Source organism: Saccopteryx leptura, chromosome 2, assembly GCF_036850995.1.
Source record: "Saccopteryx leptura isolate mSacLep1 chromosome 2, mSacLep1_pri_phased_curated, whole genome shotgun sequence".
In the NCBI taxonomy this organism is placed as follows: domain Eukaryota; kingdom Metazoa; phylum Chordata; class Mammalia; order Chiroptera; family Emballonuridae; genus Saccopteryx; species Saccopteryx leptura.
The window spans coordinates 137,156,854-137,179,436 of record NC_089504.1 but is presented as its reverse complement, the minus strand read 5'-3'; the positions used below and the strand labels follow the sequence as shown (position 1 = coordinate 137,179,436).

Sequence of the window (22,583 nt, the reverse complement as noted above, 5' to 3'; positions counted from 1 at the left end):
AGGCGAAATGCAAAAGTTGCTGGTTTGATCCCTGGTCAGGGCACATAAAGAAACAAATCAATGTTTCTGTCTCTCTCTTTCCCTCCTTTCTCTGAAATAAATTTTTAAGAAAATATAATTAGCCTAACCAGGTGGTGGCACAGTGGATAGAGCGTCAGACTGGGATGTGGAAGGACCCAGGTTCCAGACCCCGAGGTCGCCAGCTTGAGTGCAGGCTTATCTGGTTTGAGCAAAGCTCATCAGCTTGAACCCAAGGTCGCTGGCTCAAGCAAGGGGTTACTCAGTCTGCTGAAGGCCCACGGTCAAGGCACATATGAGAAAGCAATCAGTGAACAACTAAGGTGTCACAACAAAAAACTGATGATAGATGCTTCTCATCTCTCTCCGTTCCTGTCTGAGTATCCCTCTCTCTGACTGACTATCTTTCTGTCTCTGTTTAAAAAAAAAAAGAAAATATAATTAATCTGTATGACCGGTCGTGGTGCAGTGAATAGAGTATCAACCTGGGATGCTGAGGCCCCAAGTTCAAAACCCCGAAGTCGCTGTCTTGAGCACAGACTCACCAGCTTGAGCATGGGATCATGTCTCTGATCCCATGTCAAGGCACATATGAGAAAGCAATCAGTGAACAACTAAGGAGCTGCAACTACAAGTTGATGCTTCTCATCTCTCTCCCTTTGTGTGTTTCTTTCTCTCTTGCATAAAGAAAAAAATATAATCAAAACACAAAAATTTCTGGGGTCAATAAACAACATTCTGGTGGGGACAGGGAGGACAATACATGAAAACATAACAAATATACAGTTTACCTAATGTGTCAAAAGGTGATGATATATCTGGGGGAAAAAAGAACAAAATAAGAGGAAATGAAGTGGTGAGTGCTCTTTTAAATGAGGTGGTTCTAGGCTTTGTTGATAAGGTGACATTTGGAAAAAGACTTTGAGGAAGCGAGGAAGTGAGCTATGTTACTTGGGAGGAGGGCCCTCAGGCTGAGGGAGGGCCAGGGCCAGTGCCAGTGCCGCCACAGCAGGAGTGCGCCTGCCTTTTCATGGAATATCAGGGAGATCACGGGCCTGGGCAGAGTGCAGGGGAGAAGGGATATTGAGGGAGAAGGGCTTTTACTGCCAGAGACAGGTTGTGTAGGGCCTTCTAGGCCATTGGAAGGGCTTCGGCCATTATCCTAAGTGAATTGGGAAGTTATTTGAAGGGTTTGAGTTTAGGAGTGACATGACTCATGTTTTAAAAGGATGACTCTGGCTCTGTGCTCTCCATTATGGTAACCACTGGCCACATGTGGCTATTAACGTTGATTTCATTTAAATTTAAATGTTATTTCCTTAGTCTCCCAGCCCTACAGTAGATACCAGTTGGACCTTACAGGCAGAGAACCATTTCCATCATTACAGAAAGTGCCATGGAATGTGCCCTTCTAGCTGGCTTCACTTTACCATCTTTATTTTGGTATGCAGTTCTTCTAGAATTCCCAGTTTCCTTAAAGGGGCAATTAATCATTTGTGTTTTGTACATAAACCCTAGGTGAAGTAGTTGATTTCATCTAATTCCAAATTTTTGGACAAAGAAAGGAAAGTTGACAGATTAGGGTCCCAGGAGTAATATATTTTTCATCCTAGAATGCCTAGAGTATTGCTCCTGTTCCTGATATGTGTACACATACCTCTTTCTCAGACTGCCTGATTCAGTTCCTTTTCAAAGATTTTGTTGCCAAATGTGAGCCTGACATTCTGTAGAGAGAACAGAGGGCACCCTCTCAGTGGCTACTATGTCTCTGCTATTTACTCCTAATAGGTTCCAGTCTTAACAAAGGAGTCTGTTTTTATTTTTCTTTTATGCCAATTTTCATTTCACAAAGCTATTCTAAAGAGAGCAGACTTTTTTCAGCCTTCTAGAGTGTAGTTTAGATTAGAAAATAAATCCCCAGTAGCATGTTATTCCACCACGAAACATGGACCTCTAGAATTCATTGTGAAACCAATGATAAAGTAACAATTTTCGTTTCAGGACTGGCTGTAATGCAAAGCATGATTAGTGTTTACAAAATAAAGCTAGTGATTAATCTTTCTGTTATGAAATGTTGATATGTATTGTGATGTGATTCTGATTTCCTTCCCCAGAAAAAGCGGTTGCTTATTTTGAAACCACTGACCAGATTCTAGACAATGAAGATGATGTCCTTATTCAGAAATCATCCTGCAAAACCTTCTGCCACTATGTGAATGCTATTAATACTGCACCCAGGAACATTGGGAAGGACGGCAAATTCCAGATTTTAGTTTGCCTTGGAACACGGTATAAAGCCAGTTCTTGACTTTCCCTATCTTTGTTACATGCTGAGTAAGAGTCCAGAAAGGGTTAAACCAGACCGTGCCACTTCCAAAGCTCTGTGGGTTTTGTTCATTTCAAGTTTCATTACAAGACTACTGTTTATTGGGTTCTTGGCTATGTGTTGGATAAAGCACTATGCTAAGTACTTTACCTACATTATCTTATTGAATCCTCATGTTCACCACCACCATGACTTGAAGTAGCAACCAGTATCCCCGTTGTACAGATAAGAAAGTATAAAATAGATGAAGTGCAGATCAGTTATCACATTTTCCCAAGGTCACACAGGTTGGGACCTAGAAAGAAGCAAAACCAAGACTCACACCCAGTCTCACTCCAGAGCCCAGGCTCTCAACCGTTACACTCGACTGGTTCCAAAGAGAGGTAGATAGGTAATAGGCAGGTTGGTAGGTAATAGACACACCAACACATACGCACATATATACTCATGTTTAGAGCTTTTATAGTGTATATGTACCACCATATTAAATTTAATAACATTGCGGAATTCTTCAACAATCTTTTAAAAACACTTTCCTACCCCTTTATTTCCTGAAAGTGACACATGTGAGCTGTATAATTTATTTATTTTAAAACAGCTCTCTGAATTGTAAGAAATGAAACACACACAGACCTTTAGACTTTTTTTTGGTGCCTCTGGAGCCCCAAGGAGAGACGCAGGATGGCCTGGTCGGGGCCCTCCCGGTCATGAAAGGCACAGTGAGGACGCTCAGGAAGGGTGCCTTAGGGACTTAGTGACAGGTGATCAGTGTCAGCTGAATCGGGAAACACTGAAGACGGAGATTGCCCTCCTGAAACAGCAGGTTTATAAAACTAAGTTCTGAATTTTTTTGACAAAAGAGGCCCAATTTCAGCTCTGCTTCTAAAGTTCCTTTTGAACATGATCCTTATCATATTTTATCTGTTTACTGTTCTGATTTATTAGACCAGTGCAATCCCTGTTTTGGTTTATAAAATCTACTTAATGTTCTGCTTTGATTTTATTCCTTACCTTGTGTAAGTTTTCATTTTAAAAAAAAAGCTAATCTCTGCCATTTGATGTAGTCTTTCTTCTCAAAAGGTCAGTGTACTTTGGCATGTCTGCCCACAGATATCTAAGTAACAGCCCTGTAAAAATAAATGCAAAATGACATTCTGCCTCTTTTTTAAAAGTGGTCAAATGAGAAAGAATTTCCCTCGTGTGCGGAAATCCTTATGGCCATCTCGTCCAGGCCTACTTTTTGACTGATGGGTTTTCCCAGTAGCTTACACTGTCTCATTTCTGTATCTTTTTAACCAGTAAACATCCAGCTTCGTGACTTGGGGGTCTCTCTCTGCTCACCACACAGCTTGGCTAGATTTTGCCCCGTCCAGCACCACCCCTTCCCCTCACGTTGAAAGCTCCAGTATGTGCCTTGTTCTGCAGCGAGGTCAGCTGAGCTCAGGCCGTGTTTCTGTTTGTGCCCGTAGGGATCGCCTGCTCTCGCTGTGGATTCCATTGTTAGCCGAGTGTCCAGCCATTACCCGGATGTATGAGGAGAGCGCCCTCCTGCGGGACCGCATGACCGTCAACTCCCTCATCCGCATCCTGCAGACCATTCAGGACTTCACCATAGTCTTAGAAGGATCTCTCATCAAAGGAGTGGATGTGTAACCCGATTGGCTAGGAACTCAGTCCAGACCCGCTGCTCCTGAACCTTCCCGGTCTCCGGGACCCATTTGGACTTGTCTGGCAAGGCAGTGAGTCACCACAGGGGGGCAGTGCACTGGAGCCCCCAACCTGAACAGTCCTCACGCTGCAGACAAGGCAACATGCTGTATTGTAGTTCATTTGAACCAGGAATTTAGTATAAAATAGAGTATTTTCATGTGTTAGATGTGTGTAAATATGCTATCTTCTTGAAGAAATTATATTACTCTAATAAGATACTTTTCTTAGATTGAATATCCCTGTGATTTAACATAAGTAGCTTAACAGCGTTGGGAGAGCGGTAGAGCGGTGCCCCCGGGAGGAGCCGGAAACGTAAACAAGCTCGGCTTCGGGCTCCTCCCAGGGGTCGCGGGGGAGCCCAGCACGCATGGTTGTGTGCGGCCACCCAGCCTGCTGTCTGACCCTTGTGTTGTGAATGTAAACAGCTGCACCTACTGTGTGGGGCAGCCCTCACGTGTATCTTTTAAGTTGCAGATGGTTTCATACATATGAATTGAGTCACTTTTCCAGTCTTCTGGAAATTTTTTTTCATCTGCCCAAGTTGAAGATATATTTCAAATACTGAACCCCAGGAGCTTGGCTTAACTGGAAAGAGAACACACAAAGCCCCAAGAAGTGTGTTGAATTGTGAGATTATAACTTCTTTACACTTTGGAAAGATTAGCCGAGACTAACTTCATTCTTGGCATTTTTATTCTTGTTATTTGAGGTGCTTTGGGCAGATGTGAATTTCAGAGTGTTGGCCTCATAGTCATAACAACTGCAAACAGCAGTTTGATCCTGCACTTTTTATTTGGCCATTTAAACCCTACAGTGGTCACTCACCTCGGAAGGAAAACTGTAAGCCCTGTCTTTGTTGGGTTCCCATCACCTCCTCCCCTCTCCCGGTGCCCATCCCCCTCTCAGGAAATGGAAGGAATGTCTGAGAAGGAGGAGGGCTCTATGTGGCTTGGAATGTTTTTGTGAAAGTATTTGTTGACCAAGATAATGCAAATAACAGAAAGGAACGAGAAAGAATGAACCCTTTCTGGGTGTTTCGGGCAAGCTGTATGTTCTGTCAGAAGGGTAATAATGCGCAACTGGCCCCAGGAAGGTGAGAGCCAGTACACACAGACGGGCAAAATGCAAGCAAAACAAGAGGCAACCGTTTTTGAAAGACCAAATGTTGTAACTTTCCAGTTTGGTATTTTATAAGGGACTTAAATAAATGTGGTGTTAGCTAGTTACCTGAAGACTGGATCATACAGTAGGTCCTGTAACTCTCATTAGGCGTTTGCACATCGTTAGCAGTCGGATTGCCCAGCAGAGCTCGGGTCTTATTCCCAGTTGTGGCTGAGATGCAAAGCCATGGCCTCTCCAGACCCTTGTGCCGCCTCAGGGACCTGGGCTTGGGGCTTTAGCCAGCACTGCTGTTCCCCCTTGTTTCCTGGAGAAAGAAATGAATGAGAAGTGCCTCGTGCCCTTGATCACACTGTGTACAGGCAGGGCAGCTGAGGCACACCCCATTGTGATGTATTACTCGTACTTGAGGAGGAAAAGGGGGTTGAAGGATTTAGAAACCCGTTGAAAGGGTTTAGGAAGTAGGTTCTGGGTGACTTGGGACCAGAGATTTGTTTGCTTGCGGCTAAAGTGTGTCTGTGGTGGTGTGGCTGTTCAGGGACGTGGACACTATAATGGGAGATCTCCAGAACCTGTTTTACTCCAAGCTCTGAATGTGTTTCAGTGATCAGACCATAGAATGATTCAATCCAGGGATTTGTTTTAATCCCTTTTCCATGAGGCCATGCTTCTGACACTCTGGGCAGCCAGGGAGACAACTTAGGCTGGATTGGGTCATCTAGTCCAGCCTTCTCATTTTATAGACGGGGACACTTACAGATCGAAAAGATTAAATACTTATTCCCACAGCTGGTCACCGACAACACAGGGTCTAGAATTCTCTTTTTTTTTAACTACAGCAAGCTGCATGAGACTGACCTCCAGGGCCTTTCTATTAATAGTAGTCTTTCTACCCTTGGATCTTTATTCATTCACCTATACAGATAGGAAATAAGGATTAATATTCCGGTATAATTATTTATAAGGATTGATACTCATTTTAACAAATTGCTTACAAATTGTAAAAACTGGGAGAAAATTTGGGGGTATGTGACTAAAACCATTACTTTAAAGGTGTAAAGCCAGTAGCCACGGCCACCATCACAGCTGCCTGGCCCGTGCAGGTTCACATTAGATTTGGACAAATGGTAATGAAACAACGGAGCCAAGAACTGGTGGGCCATTAGCTTTAATCCTAGCTTGCGCCCGGTGGGCAAGAAATACACACAGTGGGAAAACATTTCCCTTTCCATTCAGGGCTCCCAAAGCCACTGACTTTCTCTGTTTTTTTCCTATAATCAAAGGCCTCACCAGCCTCACTCAGTCCCCTCTGCATGCCTCTATTTTGGCCGCCTCCTCTCCAACCAGGCCACCTCTCTCTCCTGGAACAACATGGTCTCCTCCTCTTCAAAATGGCCTCCTAGCTCCTCCTTTTAAAACCTTTCAGTGGGACAGTTCCTCCCCCAGCACACATTAGCATAACCAAGCCCCTTCCCAAGCATTAAGGTAACCAGCCACCCCATGTGAGCAGCTCTATTCTTAATTAAAAGTGAGCAAAACCAAGTAATACAAATTCTACAAACTTATTTGCCAACAGAAGATAATGCCCCAAAAGTCCTGAAGTTTTATCCCACTTGTGTAGTATGACTATAACAGAGAAGTGGCTGATTCCAAAGGAAAGAGACAAACCCTCTATGCTACTGGGCCCTGCAAAGTGGTCAGTCACCTTTGGAGCCCATGTATCTTATTCCAGTGACAGCGAGCAGACATGTGAGGGCCTCTTTATGAGCTTGCTTGAAAGGCCTACAGCCCACAGGATCCGACTTGATGAATAAAAAGGATGCTCAAAGTTTGAGTATCGTAAGAAACACAATTCTAAAGAAGAATTTGTTATTACATGGCTTATAACTGTCTCTGAGCCAATACCGATTCATTTTGAGCAGAACAGTGGCAGAATCCTCAGAATAAATGCACATAGCCTTCCGAGCTGACTTTTGGAAAGACCATATCCACTTAGAGGTATCCTGTTACATTTATTTTTAAAATTAGTATATTGCTTTATAACCACACATCAAAGTTAAAAAAAGTAAAAATCTATTTTGTAATTGACTTTTTTTCCCTCAGAATAAATTAAGAGGAGTGCCTGGAACCATTGCATAATAATGCATTAAAAAGAAAAAGAAATTGTTTTAAAGTTAAATTGCCAACAAATATTACCTCTTGAAACATTTCTTTCAAGTGTTTTGCACGTGTCCTGAAACGCCTAATCTTAACTTTTGTGACACAGTAGCATCACACCGATGCTGTTGGTGTTACGCGTGAGAACCTACAGCTGTGCCCTATCTGGGCACATTGTCGCCTTAAAATCGACTGGGGCGCAGTGTCCCAGAGTACAAAGTGGGGTTCTAGGTGGTGGGAAGCAGGCTGCCAGGAGAGAAAGTATTAAGGCCTCCCAGCCCTCCCCATCCTCCTTCCCACTGGGGCAAGAATCTGATGTAAGTAACCTAAAATTAGCAAAAATTTGTGATTTCCCTCTAAAATTTATTTTAAATTTTTCACAGGTTTTTGTACCTTTTTTAACCCTCTAGTATTACATTAACGTGACTTTTTTTTAAAAAAATCATTTTAGTGAACTTTTGTCACACTCTATGGGTATAGGGGATATACTGAAGTGCTTATATTTCCTTTTTTGGCAATAAATCACTGTTGTACATAAATGTAAGTGGAAGGGGGTGGAGCCATACATAGCAGCGGGTGTGCAGTGTATGTTGACGCCTCTAAGATACTTTAGAACACGAGGCGGCAGACGAGGACCTAGATCCCCAGGGGAATATTTATTTGACAGCACCGAGAGTGTCACTATTAAATGAAATATCTCTCTGCTAAGAATTATTGTTTTTCAGAAGCTTTTTATTTTGAGAGCTGTGAGTATTTTCTCTGTTGAGGTTTACAGAAACCATTCGATCCCTTTCACCACGCTGGAAGGACTGTCTGAACTTCACTGTATTTCAGTATTAGCACACCTTCATGGACTGAGAACGGAGTCCTGAGCCCCTCTCTGCTCTTATAAAGAGAATCCTATTTCCAAGTTGACTCTGTCTTTTGAAGTCCCTGTTACGTAAGTGCTTATTACATCACCATTTAGCTTAAAAGGAGACAGAAACAAATAATAAACTATGAGGCCCCTTACTCCTATGAAGATACACTTATAAATCTCTTGAATCAAACTGCTCTCCAAACTTTTTGATTGAAGAGAGTTCTGATGGAGAATCCAAGGAGAACCACATCCTTTCAGATCTTACTGGACTGACCGTCCTCCCAGGGACAATACAATGATTGGCTCCAGAGAGGTAGCGCCTTGAGCAATGAGTACCAGAGTGAAAACCAGCATCACAAATCTCTCCTTCGGAAAAACAATTCTCATCTGAAGGAATCCAGGGTATCCTTGGGTTATATGGGAGGGAGTAATGCTGACTCAGTTACCTGAATGTATTATGTGTGTGTGGTTCCAATCTTGATTCCAAACACCAAATCTTGACAGAGACGTGTGGTGAGGAGTTCCTGTTGTCAGTCAAATGAAGGTGTTAAGCATATAGAAAAAAAATCTGTGTTACACTTGAACCATGTATAAATGTACCCTGTGTATCTTTTTAACAAATGAGCGTTTCTGCATTTAAATTATATTGTTTTTCATTGTATTGTTAACAAAATGCATCAGAACTGGATTTTTTTTCCCCTCATCTGAACGTAATATAAAATTTAAAAGAGTATTGTGATATCAAGCACTTTAGCATACATATCAGAGAAACTGACGTGGGTTTTTCAGGTTTTGGAGTACATTTAATTATGACTTTTCATGCTTTGTTCTTTACAAATAAAACTGTGGGATTGATAATTTATTTTGCTTCGTTATCGAACCTTAATACTGACTATATAACAGAGCAAGTGAAGTCAGAGGTAGAGAGAGAAAACCAAAACCATTACATAGTAAAAACAACCGTTTGGGCAACTGGTTAGAAGGGGTAAAGCACATACATATATATATATTTATATATAGAGAGAGAGAGTCCTACCTCACATCATACAGAAAAATCTATTCTTAGAGATTTTTTTTCTGACAGAGAGAGAGAGGGACAGATAGGGACAGACTGGCAGGAAGAGAGATGAGAAGCATCAATTCTTCGTTGCAGCACCTTAGTTGTTCATTGATTGCTTTCTCATATGTGCCTTGACCTGGTTAGGAGGCTTTGAAGTCTCAGGGAAAAAAGACCACAGTGGTAGTAATAAAGGTGATGAAAGGTGTTGGGTTCTAGGTGTATTTTTAGCTAAAGCCAGAGAATTTCCTGATGGATTGAAGGTAAGGAGTGAGTAAAAGAAGAATTGAGAATGACTTCAAGGATTTTGACCTGAACAACTGGAAGGCTGAAGCTATTACTGTATTTCCATGAACTGAGATGAGTAATGATGTAAGGAGAACAGGTTTTGGCGATAATGAGGAGTGTAGTTTTGGATATGTTAAAATTTCATATGTTAATTAGATATCCAAGTAGAAATAGTGAACAGAAAAATTGGATGTCTGAATCTGGATTTTGTGAGCCTTTGGACTTCAGATATAAATTTGGGAGTTGCCAACATTTATAGATGGGATTTATTGTCAGAAAACTGGGTGAGGACACAAAGGGAGTGAGTTATTAAATAATCTCCCAAAATTTTAATTCCACAATATGGATATGTATGATTTATTGTTTGACATTTAGATTATTTCACTGTTCTGAACAATGCTATGATGAAAAACATCTAGATAGCTCCCAATGTTTCCCTACTCTGAACAATAAATACTATAATACACAAGCATCCTTGCTTTGTGAGAAATTACCATTTTTGTAAGTCAAAGGCTAACAATGTTAACAGCTCCGTATGATTCAACTTAATATATGATAATTTGTGTGTGTGTGTGTGTGTGTGTGTGTGACAGAGAGAGGGACAGATAGGGACAGACAGGAAGGGAGAGAGATGAGAAGCATCAATCCTTCGTTGCGGCATCTTAGTTGTTCATTGATTGCTTTCATATGTGCATTAATTGTGGGGCTCCAGCCGAGCTATGATCCCACGCTCAAGCCAGCGACCCCACGCTCAAGATGGTGAGCCTGCATTTAAGCCGGATGAACCCACACTCAAGTCAGTGACCTCAGGGTTTCGAACCTGGGTCCTCTGCATCCCAGTCCAATGCTCTATCCATTGCACCACCACCTTGTTATGCTGATAAAATTTTTTATTCTTTATCCTGACTGTCCTATACTTTAATTGAAATAAATACCATAACCTAGAAAGAACAATTAATCTCTGAGCCGTAATGCCTAAAAATAAATCACTCTAGTTAGAGCTAGCATGTGGGCCAACTGTTCCCTGTACTCCAATATAACATATTCCTGTGGTCTATTATTTACCTATCCATAACTTATGTAACTTGGGTTCTTAAATGGCCCAAAGCTTTCCCTAAGTTTCTCACATCCTATTAAGAAATAGCAGAACTTCAAAATACATGAAACAAAAGTTGATGGAATCAATGAGAAATAGAAAAGTTCTCAATTATAGTAGGACATTTCAACACCCCTTTCTCAATAATTGATAGAGTAAATAGAAGGGAAATCAGTAGACATAGAAGACTTGAACAACACAATCAACCAACCTGACTTAATTGATATTTATAGAATACTCTATCCAACAACAGATTACAATTCTTTCCAAGTACACAAAATTTACCAAAATTAACCATATTGGGGGCCATAAAACAAGTTGCATAGATTTTTAAAGATTTAAATCATGCATAGCATGTTCCACAGGGAATTAAATGATAAATCAATGAAAATATTTCTGAAAAATCTCCAGTGTTTATTAGTAATACACACATGTCAAAATAAATAAGAAATGAAAGCAGAAAGTATTGTGAACTTTGTGAAAACAAGCAATATCAAAATTTGTGGTAGGTATATAAAATAGCTCTTAAAGAGATATAATAGCACTAAATACCTATGTTAAAAAAAATCAGCCCTGGCCAGATAGCTCGGTTAGAGCAGTTGTCCCCAATCCCTGGGCCGCGGACTGGTACCGGTCCGTGGGCCATTTGGTACCAGTCCGCAGAGAAAGAATAAATAACTTACATTATTTCCGTTTTATTTATATTTAAGTCTGAACGATGTTTTATTTTTTAAAAATGACCAGATTCCCTCTGTTACATCCGTCTAAGACTCACTCTTGACGCTTGTCTTGGTCACGTGATACATTTATCCGTCCCACCCTAAAGGCCGGTCTGTGAAAATATTTTCTGACATTAAACTGGACCATGGCCCAAAAAAGGTTGGGGACCACTGGGTTAGAACATCATCCTGAAGCAGAGACTGCCAGTTCAATCCCCACTCGGAGCACACACTGGGATCAACCGATGAATGCATAAACAAACCAATGTTTCTCTCTTCCTCCTTCCTCTCTCTCTATAAATAAAAATTAAAGAAAAAGACATAGTCTCAAATCAATGACCTGTTTCTTCCTTAAGAAACTAAAAAAAGAAAGACAAAACAATAAAGATTAGAGCAGAAATCAATGAAATAGCAAAAAATTAATGAGGTCAGGTTCTTTGAGATCAATGAAATTGATGACCTCTAACTAGATTGATTAGAGAAAACAGACAAGACAAATTGCCAATATTGGAATGAGAGAGGTGACATAAATACAGATCCTACAAATATTAAAAGGATAATAAAGGAATATCATAACTTTTTGGCAGTAAGTTTCACAACCTAGATGATATGGATGTTTCTTTCTTTTTTTTTTTTTTTTTTTTTTGTATTTTCTGAAGTTGGAAACTGGGAGGCAGCCAGACAGACTCCCGCATGCGCCCGACCGGGATCCACCTGGCATGCCCACCAGGGGACGATGCTCTGCCCATCTGGGGCGTTGCTGCGTTGCAACCAGAGCCATTCTAGTGCCTGAGGCGGAGGCCATAGAGCCATCCTGTGCCTGGGCCAACTTTGCTCCAATGGAGCCTCGGCTGCGGGAGGGGAAGAGAGAGACAGAGAGGAAGGAGAGGGGGAGGGGTGGAGAAGCAGATGGGCGCTTCTCCTGTGTGCCCTGGCCGGGAATCGAACCCGGGACTCCTGCACGCCAGGCAGACGCTCTACCACTGAGCCAACCGGCCAGGGCTGGATGTTTCTTAAAAATATAAACTACCAAAGCTCAGTTAAGAAGAAATATAGCCTGACCTGTGGTGACGCAGTGGATAAAGCATCAACCTGGAATGCTGAGATCATCAGTTCAAAACCCTGGGCTTGCCCAGTCAAGGCACATATGAGCAGCAACCACTATAAATTTATGCTTCCCACTCCTCCCGCCCTCCCTTTCTCTCTCTAAAATCAATAAATTAAAAAAGAAGAAAAAAATAGATAACCTGAACAGCTATGTCTATTGAACAAATTGAACTTGTAGTTAACCTTCTCACAAAGAAAACTCTAGGCCCAGATAACTTTACTGGTGAATCTTGGGTTTTTTTGTTTTGTTTTGTTTTTTTAATTTTTTTTATTTATTCATTTTAGAGAAGAGAGAGAGAGAAGGGGGGAGGAGCAGGAAGCGTCAACTCCCACATGTGCCTTAACCAGGCAAGCCCAGGGTTTTGAACCGGTGACCTCAGCGTTCCAGGTCAACTCTTGATCCACTGCGCCACCACAGGCCAGGCTACTGGTGAATCTTATCAAAAACTTAAGAAAGATGTAATGAAAATTCTACACAAACTCAAAAAATTGATGAAGTACATGTTAGTTTTTTAGGGCTACCATAACAAAGTACCATAGACTTTGTAAGGTCGGTGGATAATGAGGAAGGTCACGTGGGTAGCCCAGACCTGCGAACTTTGCGTAGGACCACCCACAACCAAGCACGCCAAAAGAAACTTCCCAGGAACCCTTTGGAAAAGAGCAACTGTCCATCAGCCAGTGAGATTTCACTACATCATATTAGCTCGCCCACCCTAGGGATCCTTTAAATATCCCTCGCACGGTTCAATCCTTGCGACTTGCCTAGCCTCTGTCCCCGGGGCTAGGGAACCTCATTGGGACGGAAGCACTCTGTACTCAATAAAGCCTTTTATTCCACACTTTGTGGCTCCGGCCCCCTTCCTTCCTTCTCAGTGGGGAAAAATACCTTACAGACTTGGAGGCTTAAACAACAGAAATTTATTTTCTCACAATTTTGGAGGTTTGATCTCTAGAAGTTTGAGATCAAGGTGTCAACAGAGTTGGTTTCTCCTGAAGCCTCTCTTGTTGGCTTATAGATGTCCATCTTTGTGTTCATGTGATCTTCTATCTGTACCTGTCTGCGTTCCAACCTTCTCTTTTTAAAAATTTGAATTTATTGGGATGACACTGGTTAACAAAATCAACAGGTTTCAAGTGCCCAATTCTACAACACATCTCTGTACATGTATTGTGTGTTCATCCCCACCCAAGTCAAGTCTTCGTTCATCATCATTTATTCCCCCATAACCTCTTCTACATCCCCCCCAATGTCTTCTTATAAGGACTCCAGTCATATTGGAGTAGGGCCCACCCTAATGACATCATTTTACCTTAATTATTTCTTTAAAAAATTTATCTTCAAATATAGTCACATTCTGAGGTATGAAGGATTAGGGCTTCAACATTAATTTTGAGGGGACACAATTCAGCCCAAAACAAGGAAATATTTCCCAACTCATTCCATGAGCCAGCATTACCCTGATACTAGTACCAAACAAATAACAAGAAAAGAAAAATACAGATCAACAGCTTTCGTGAACATAGAGAACAAAAATTTTTAACAAAATGTTACCAATTCAAATTCAGTGATAAAAACGATATGTCATGACTAACTGGGGTTTATCAAGGAATGAAAATTTTGTTTAACATTTAATAATTAAGCAATATAATTTACCATATTTACAGACTAGGAAATGAAAGCAAATTAGACACATATCTAATAGATGCAAGAGGAAAATTGACAAATTCTAACATTTAATCATGTCTTAGAGAAAAAAAACCAACTCAGTAAACTTCCTTACATCAGATATACTGCATTCATGGGTCAGTGATGAAAAGCCTAGTCTGACCAGACGGTGGTGCAGTGGATAAGAGTGTCAGACTGGTACGCAGAGGACCCAGGTTCAAAACCCTAATGTTGCTGGTTTGAGCATGGGCTCAACAGATTGAGTACTGGCTCACCAGTTTGAGCACAGGGTCACTGGCTTGAGCATGGGAACATAGACATGAACCCATGGTCGCTAGCTTGAGTCCAAGGGTTGCTGGTGTGAAGCCCAAGGTCACTGGCTTGAGCAAGGGGTCACTTACTCTGCTGGAGCCCTCTGGTCAGGCACATATGAGAAAACAATCAATGAACAACCAACGAGCTGCAACAAAAAATTGATACTTCTCATCTCTCTCCCCTCCTGTCTGTCTGTTCCTATCTGTCCCTCTCTCTGTCTCTGTCACACACACAAAAAAAGAAGCCAAATATGAAGAAACTATTGTAAAGATGTTGGGCAGATAAAATATATTATGCTCACTTTGTTAAAGATGGCGCTGCCCACGTAGAAGCCCATTGCCCAGGTGATATTAGTTGCCCTTCTTGCTTGGGATGGGCGTGATTATATTAATGTGTGTTGGGGCGGGCTATGGGCAGGCAGAATCCTTGTAGCCTGGAGCTTGGTTTTAGGACTAAGCCTTTCCCACCCTTTTTGATGTGGGGTGGTACAATCCCATCATGCCTCAGATAAGTGACTTTGTATTAGAGACTTCCCTATTTTGTATATTGGATTAAAGATTTTTATTTCTGCACTATAAAGTGGGGCAGACCAGGAGCTTGCTCTCTTAGTTCCTGAGATTAGCATTAGAGAGGAGAGCAGAGAAAGGCCACATGGAGGAGGCCAGGAGAAATAGCCAAGATGGTGGAGTGCTGAGGGAGAAGCCAGTTTGTGCAGAGTTTGTGCAGGGAGAAGGAAGGAGATGGGGAACAGAGGTGAATAAGTCTGGTGAGCTAGAAACCTTTGATTCTAGGAAACTCAGATAAGTCAGTAGCTTTGTGAGTGCTGAATAAGTGGGTTTTGGAGCCCAGTGTGTGTTTTTACTTGCCCGCTGGGTGCAAGCTAGGATTAAAGGTAATGGCCCACCAGTTCTTGGCTCCATTGTTTCTTTACCGTCCGTCCGAATCCAATGAGAATCTGCATGGGCCAGGCGGCTGTGATGGTGGCCTTAGCTACTGGCTTTACAGAAGAAAAAAATTTTTCTTCTACTCCTCTAGGTTCTTTGACTGGTCCAATTAACATAACATAAGACAGATTAACAGGATATAAGACTTGCAGTCGTGGCTTTCATGGCCATGCAGGTTCAGGTTCTCACTGGATTCGGGCAGACAGTAAAGAAACAGTGGAGCCAAAAAATGGTGGGCCATTCCTTTATTCAAGTCTTGCACCGGCCAAAGAGGACCACAGAGAAAAAACACTTCCCTTTCATTCAGTCAGGGCTCCCAAAGCCCTGACACATTCTCCAGTTCCACAACCAGGGGAATCTTCTCTGGTTTCTCCTAGAATCAAAGACCCCACCAGTCTCAGTGGAGCTCGCAAAGCCCTTTACCTCTGGGTCCCCAGCTGCACACTTTCTCTCTCTCTCTCTCTCTCTGCCAAACATGGCTTCTTCTTCAGCACTCTGCATTTCCCCCTCTCCCACTCTGCAAACATGGCTTCTCTCTCTTTTCAAAACTTTCTGGTGCAAAAACCTTCCAGCAAACATTAGCAAAACAATGGCCCTTCCAAAGCAGGAAGGTAATTTGCAATTTCACAGGCCACATGTACCTGGCGCTGCCCAGGGTTATTTTTTAACAATAAAAGTGAGCAAACTCAAAAATGAAATTTATAAACTCATATGCCCAACCCAGGAGAAAAACAAATTTAATTATGTATGCACAAGGGCCCCGAAAGAAAGAAAGAAAGAAAGAAAGAAAGAAAGAAAGAAAGAAAGAAAGAAGGAAGGAAGGAAGGAAGGAAGGAAGGAAGGAAGGAAGGAAGGAGAGAGAAAGAAAGAGAAAGAAAGAAAGAAAGAAAAAGAAAGAAAGAAAGAAAGAGAGAGAGAGAGAGAGAAAGAAAGAAAGGAAAGAAAGAAAGAAAGAAAGAAAGAAAGAAAGAAAGAAAGAAAGAAAGAAAGAAAGAAAGAAAGAAAGAAAGGAAAGGAAGGACGGAAGGAAGGAAGGAAGGAAGGAAGGAAGGAAGGAAGGAAGGAAGGAAGGGGAGAAAGAAAGAAAGCAGGGAGGGAGGGAGGGAGGGAGGAAGGAAGAAAACTTACATGCCATTCTGGCTAAGAAAGGGGTAGGTGCGGAAAGAAAGAAGGAAGGAAGGGAGGGAGGGAGGGAGGGAGGAAGGAAGGAAGGAAGGAAGGAAGGAAGGAAGGAAGGAAGGAAGGAAGGAAGGAAGGAAGGAAGGAAGGAAGGAAGGAAGGAAGGAAGGAAGGAAGGAAGGAAGGAAGGAAACTTACATGCCATTCTGGCTAAGAAAGGGGTAGGTGCCGAAGCCTGCAAGGGGGAGGAAGACAATTCACAGGAAGATGGGAAGAGCAAATATTTGGTAAACAAATGTTTGCTATGTCTGCAGAGAGAACAGTGGAGCACAGAGATGGGGGGGGGGGGGCAGAGGGAGGACTTTGACCTCCAGGTCCTGCCCAGTTTCCCCCAGCCCACCTAACACACCTAGCTCATACTCTGTAGTTATCTCTAGTGATAATTTTCTTCCTGGGCTAGGCCAGCTATCTAAATTCTTTTAAGTTGTTAAAGGGGAAACAATGAACTTTTCCTCAGCCTTGTTGGGCTTTGAACCAAATTGTACTTTTAGCTCAAAATAGTCCACATGCCAAAGTGGCATTTTCTAGGGAGACTTGTTCCGAACCCCTTCAAAGCACATGACTGCAGTCACAGGTATACACTCCTTCAGAGAAGGCTAACTTGCATTTTAGCTTCCGGGTTTCCGTGTGGCATGCTGTTATGCCCTTTTACCTCGTCCCCTTAAAATCCTTTCTTGCCTGTGTCCATCAATCCTAAACTATTACATTATGATCCTACGCAGGCCTATCCAAACACCCTTTCTCCACTGAAAAACCTGCTTTAGACTGATCTTCAAACCCTCAGTAAATATCCAGACTTTGCCCTTTGCCCTCTGATAAACTGCTAAGACTCCATCAAGGTAATGCTCCTTCTTACTGTGCAAACAATAAACAGATTGGTTCGATGGTAATAAAGGAAGCCAGCATCAACATTATTGGTCATTCTTATTTCCCCTTATGAATTATTTTAATAATCTTTGCACATTTCTTCATTTCAATGTGCATATTTTTTTTGTTTTGTTTGTTTGTTTGTTTGTATTTTTCTGAAGCTGGAAATGGGGAGAGACAGTCAGACAGACTCCCGCATGCGCCCGACCGGGATCCACCCGGCATCAATGTGTATATTTGCATTTGTAGTTTGAAAACATTCTTTAAGCTATTCCATCTGCTCTATACAATAAATATTTTCTCACTTTCCTTTTAATTTTTGGTGTTTTTTGGTTGCACAGAAATTTTTAGTTTTCAATTATTTAAAGTCATTATCCATTCAGCCCTAGCAGGATAGCTCAATTGGTTAGAGCATAGTCTCCAACACATGAAGATTTCAGGCTGATTCCCTGGTTGGGGCATGTAAAGCCAGTAGCCACGGCCACCATCACAGCCGCCTGGCCTGTGCAAGTTCACATTTGATTCGGACAGATGGTAATGAAACAATGGAGCCGAGAACTAGTGGGCCATTAGCTTTAATCCTAGCTTGCACCCGGCGGGCAAGAAATACACACAGTGGGAAAACACTTCCCTTTCCATTCAGGGCTCCCAAAGCCACTGACTTATCCAAGTTTCCTAGAATCAAAGGTTTGTACCTCACCAGCCTTATTCACCTCTGTTCCCCATCTCCTTCTCTCTGCACAAACTCTGCACAAACTGGCTTCTCTTTCAGCACTCTGCCATCTTGGCTGCCCCTCCTCTCCTTCATGTGGCCTTTCTCTGCTCTCCTCCATTATGGTATCCTCTGCCTCATTTTATAGTGTAGAAATCAAAACTTTTAATCCAATATACAAATAAGGAAGACTCTGATACAAAGTCACTTATCTGAGGCATAAATGGGATTCCTCATGAGAGTGCACCACCCCACATCATGCAACAGTCAAGGGTGGGAAAGGTTTAGTCTTAAAACTAAGCCTTAGGCTATAACGACCTGGCTTGCTTACAGCCTGTCTCCCATACCCAATGTAAACTATAGGCAAGCAAACATATATATCATATTTACAAACTTATTTGACCCACAGAGCACCAAAATTTTTTTTATATATATTTTTCTGAAGTTGGAAATGGGGAGGCAGTCAGACAGACTCCTGCATGCGCCCAACTGGGATCCACCCGGCACGCCCACCAGGGGGTGATGCTCTGCCCATCTGGGGCGTTGCTCTGTTGCAACCAGAGCCATTCTAGTGCCTGAGGCAGAGGCCACAGAGCCATCCTCAACGCCCGGGCCAACTTTGCTCCAATGGAGCCTTGGCTGCAGGAGGGGAAGAGAGAGACAGAGAGGAAGGAGAGGGGGAGGGGTGGAGAAGCAGATGGGCACTTCTCCTGTGTGCCCTGACCGGGAATCGAACCTGGGACTTCTGTACGCCAGGCCGATGCTCTACCACTAAGCCAACCGGCCAGGGCCAAATTTTTTTTTTTTTAATAAAGAGGCCATTATTCCTTTTTAAAAAAAGAAAAAAAATAGCTTCTGGTGCTATACTGCCTGGATTCAAATCTCCACTGCTTACTAGCTGAGGACTCTTTTTTGTCACTTACCCTCTGTAAACCCAGTTTCTCATCTGTCTCCCCTTGGGAATGTAGGTCCATAAAAAGATGAGTTTTTGATTTTGTTAACTGCTATATCCCCAGCTCTGGAAACAGTACTTGATACATATAGTAATATGTATCAATTAAGGTGACCAACATTTTTTACAGTGGAAAGGAGGACAAAAATAAATTGAAGAAAACAATATCATAAATAAAAGAAATATTTTATTCATTGCAACAATAATTCACTATAATATGATAAATGCATAATAAAAACATTTGTAATATTTTATATTGTAATTATGCTTACATGCTTATTAATTTTTAATAATAACTGTAAGTAAAAAGTACTCATTTAGAGCCCTAGCTGGATAGCTCAGTTGGTAGAGCATGGTCCTGTAACACAGAGGTTGCTGGTTCGATTCCTGGTCAGGGCATATACAGGAACAAATCGATGTTCCTATCTTCTCTCTCTCCCTTCCTCTCTCACTAAAATCAATAAGTTTAAAAAAAGTACTCATTTAGATACAAATACGTCATATCACACACAATGGATCAACTCTGCATCAATTGAATACGGACATTTACAGATTAGTCTTCCAATATCAAAAAGGAGGACATGTAGGAGGACACTTTTTGAGGGAGGACGGAACTTACAAAAGAAAGACTGTCCTCCCTAAAGGAGGAAGATTGGTCGCCTTAGTATCAATACATATTTACTAGGTGAAGGCATCTACAAAGCCACAATAATAATCTTATTTACTTCACAACTTGTTGTAAGAATTGACTAATGCTAGTCAACTTTAGTCTAGAACAAGCCTGGAACATGGGAAGAGCACATAGATGTTAGCTCTCCCTCTTCACCCCCCTCAAAATCCTGCCTCTTTGTGAAGCCTTCTCTGCATGTCTTCCCTGCCACCACCGCCTCCCTGTTAGTTAAGTCATTCCTTCTTTCCTCCTCCCTCTTTCCTCTCCCACAGGATTTGCGCCATTGTTTCCTGTAGAAGCACTAGTCACTTGAAGATCTTACCCTGGAGCAGCTGTAAACCCCTTTGAAAACCCAAGAGCAGTGAACACGCTCCCCAGAAAAACACACCTATGCACACACACCAACTCCACTGCCCAGTTCCAGTGAGCTCACACAACCCTGCCACTACACTGACTTTTTAGATTTCTGAATTAAATGATATTCATGTCAAAGATTTCTTCTTGTTTGTATCAGCAAACTTCGATAGGTCACAGGAAATTCCCCCAGCAGATCTTTACTGTAAGGGTCAGAGTAAAGACTGGGATTCTCTGAGATGCAACTTGCTATCGCCCTTTGGAGGAGAGGACGCACATTGTTTCTTCCTGGCTGCATTCTCAGAACCGACCCTGATGGGCAAGAGCCCTGGGGGACCGCGGGCTGGGAGGAAGGAGGTTTCTAAATGGTAGTCATAGATTTTAAGGCCATTTATAAACTTCGCAACCCTGTTAACCTACATGCTTGTGACTTACAAGCCCTTACTAAGTTGATGACTCGTGTCCCTGCCTTAGGCAGGAGAGGGCGCAGGGAGACTCCCACAGCCTTTTCAGGGAGAGAGGAAGGCTGCCCAGGATAAAGGTGAAGATCCAGGGCCTGACGCCCAGCTGTGTGACTTCCTATAAACTCTTTGACCACCGCATCTGCCCCCAAGTCTCTGTTTTGCCTGAAGAAATGGGAACAGCAAAATGGACCTCATTCTTTTGTTGTCAGAAAGTGAGGTCACTGTATATAAGGTGACCAACTTTTTTACAATGAAAAGGAGGACAAAAGTAAATGGAAGAAAACAATATTGTAAATAAAAGAAACATTTTATTCATTGCAAAAATAATACACTATAATATGATAAATGCATAATAAAAACATTTGTAATATTTTATATTGTAATTATGCTTACATGCCTATTAATTTTTAATAATAATTGTAAGAAAAAAGTACTCATTTAGTAAAACTAAATATCAAACAAAACCACTAATTTGGAGTGATATTCAGGTGTATTTATCATTTTCTAATTAAAAAATGTCTGTTTTATGCAACTATTTAATCAAAACACGTTATTAATAGATATGGTTTAAGGTTAGATTTCCATTTTAAAACTTGAGTTTCGGGAAAATACTTGTAAATAAAATTATACGTATTTGGAAATTATTAAATAGATAATGAATTAATAAAACCTGAATTGTGCTTACCTATCTATGATTGAATATTCACTGAGAAAGAAATAATTATGAGTCTACAATGTCGTACGTGCTGTGTCGTGTTTCAGTAAGAAGTACACAAAGCCATTTGTGCGCTTGGTATATCGCACTCTCTCTCAAGGTCTCCAGAGCAGAGCGCATGCGTCTCATAATCGCATCTCACTGCACTGTACCGATCCTTGACGAATCAGCATGTCAAATACAAATACAAATACATCACATCACACGCAATGGATGGACTCTGCATCGATCAAATACGGACATTTACAGATTAGTCTTCCAGTATCAAAAAGGAGGACACGTAGGAGGATACTTTTTGAGGGAGGACGGAACTTACAAAAGAAGGACTGTCCTCCCTAAAGGAGGACAATTGGTCACCTTACTGTATATCACTTACATAATGTTTTGCACCTAGAAACACCCAATAATTGTTAATTTGTTCTTTATCAATATTAAATAACAACTCGGAGGAAGGATTTTGCCTGCTTATCAAAGTCAGCTGCAGGCCTGGAGTCTGCGACCCACAGGAAAGAAAAGCAAATGGAGCTGGCTGGGACTTCCCGACCCCTCACGACCCACGGGCCTGTCTCCCACCACTTTGACCCTCCCACCTAGATTGTCCCCTGCCCTCTTCCTGTCCTGGAACTCCTCATCACGGAATGCACAGATCCTCCAGGGGCTCACGGCCTCTCTGCCCCTGTAGCCGCGGGTCATGACCCCTCATCTATGACCGGTTCTATCACACAGCCAAAAATTATTGGACTCAGAGAACCGGAAAGATTGGTCCAGTCCCTTCTTTCATTTTTCTGATTAGAAACAGTCCCAGAGGTGACGTGATTTGCCCAAAGTTGTGCAACTTCCTGGAACTAGAAACCAATCAGGAGATTTCCATGTTGCTATTCTTTTCGCTGTTATCAGGTTACCTCGCAGCCTTGGGCTCTGCTTTTGAAAAGGAAAGCGGAGGTCGACCTGCGAGAGCCAGGGAAGGAAAACTTCCTTGAGGTTGGTAACTGCTTACGGCATGGGATGAGAAAATGGGGGTGATACAATGTGCGTGTAACCTGTGTCCCCCCAGAAAATGTCACGTGAACAATTTTAAAATTGCTTTACAAGGTCATGAATTTTAGAGTGTACATCTTTCAGGGCGGCTGGGAACTTAATCTGTTTTGTTTACCCAGCCCAGCGCCTAGTGCAGAGTCCTTGCCGCCTGGAGGCCTGCAGGGCCGGATGCACCCGTTTGTCACAGAGATGTAGGAACTGGGGGAGCCAAGCCCCACCTGGGAGGCATGTTAAGGCCCTTCCAGTTT

At 42.1% G+C, this 22,583-nt stretch overlaps 1 protein-coding gene and 1 non-coding gene across 6 annotated transcripts in view; one reads left to right on the top strand and one right to left on the bottom strand.

Annotated features, from left to right (window-relative positions):
• DENND5B (DENN domain containing 5B) overlaps positions 1–9,404 on the top strand; it is a 200,638-nt gene extending 191,234 nt beyond the window's left edge. For all 5 annotated transcript variants that reach the window (XM_066368906.1, XM_066368902.1, XM_066368901.1 and 2 more), the window contains 2 exons: positions 2,133–2,307; positions 3,814–9,404. In XM_066368906.1, coding sequence (XP_066225003.1) covers positions 2,133–2,307; positions 3,814–3,997 — 359 coding nt within the window. In that variant the 3' untranslated portion in view covers positions 3,998–9,404. The remainder of the gene's footprint in view (positions 1–2,132; positions 2,308–3,813) is intronic.
• Positions 9,405–12,276: 2,872 nt separating this feature from the next.
• Positions 12,277–12,352, bottom strand: TRNAA-GGC (transfer RNA alanine (anticodon GGC)). The gene has a single exon. It is a non-coding gene; the product is annotated as a tRNA-Ala (tRNA).
• Between the last annotated feature and the right edge of the window lie 10,231 nt (positions 12,353–22,583).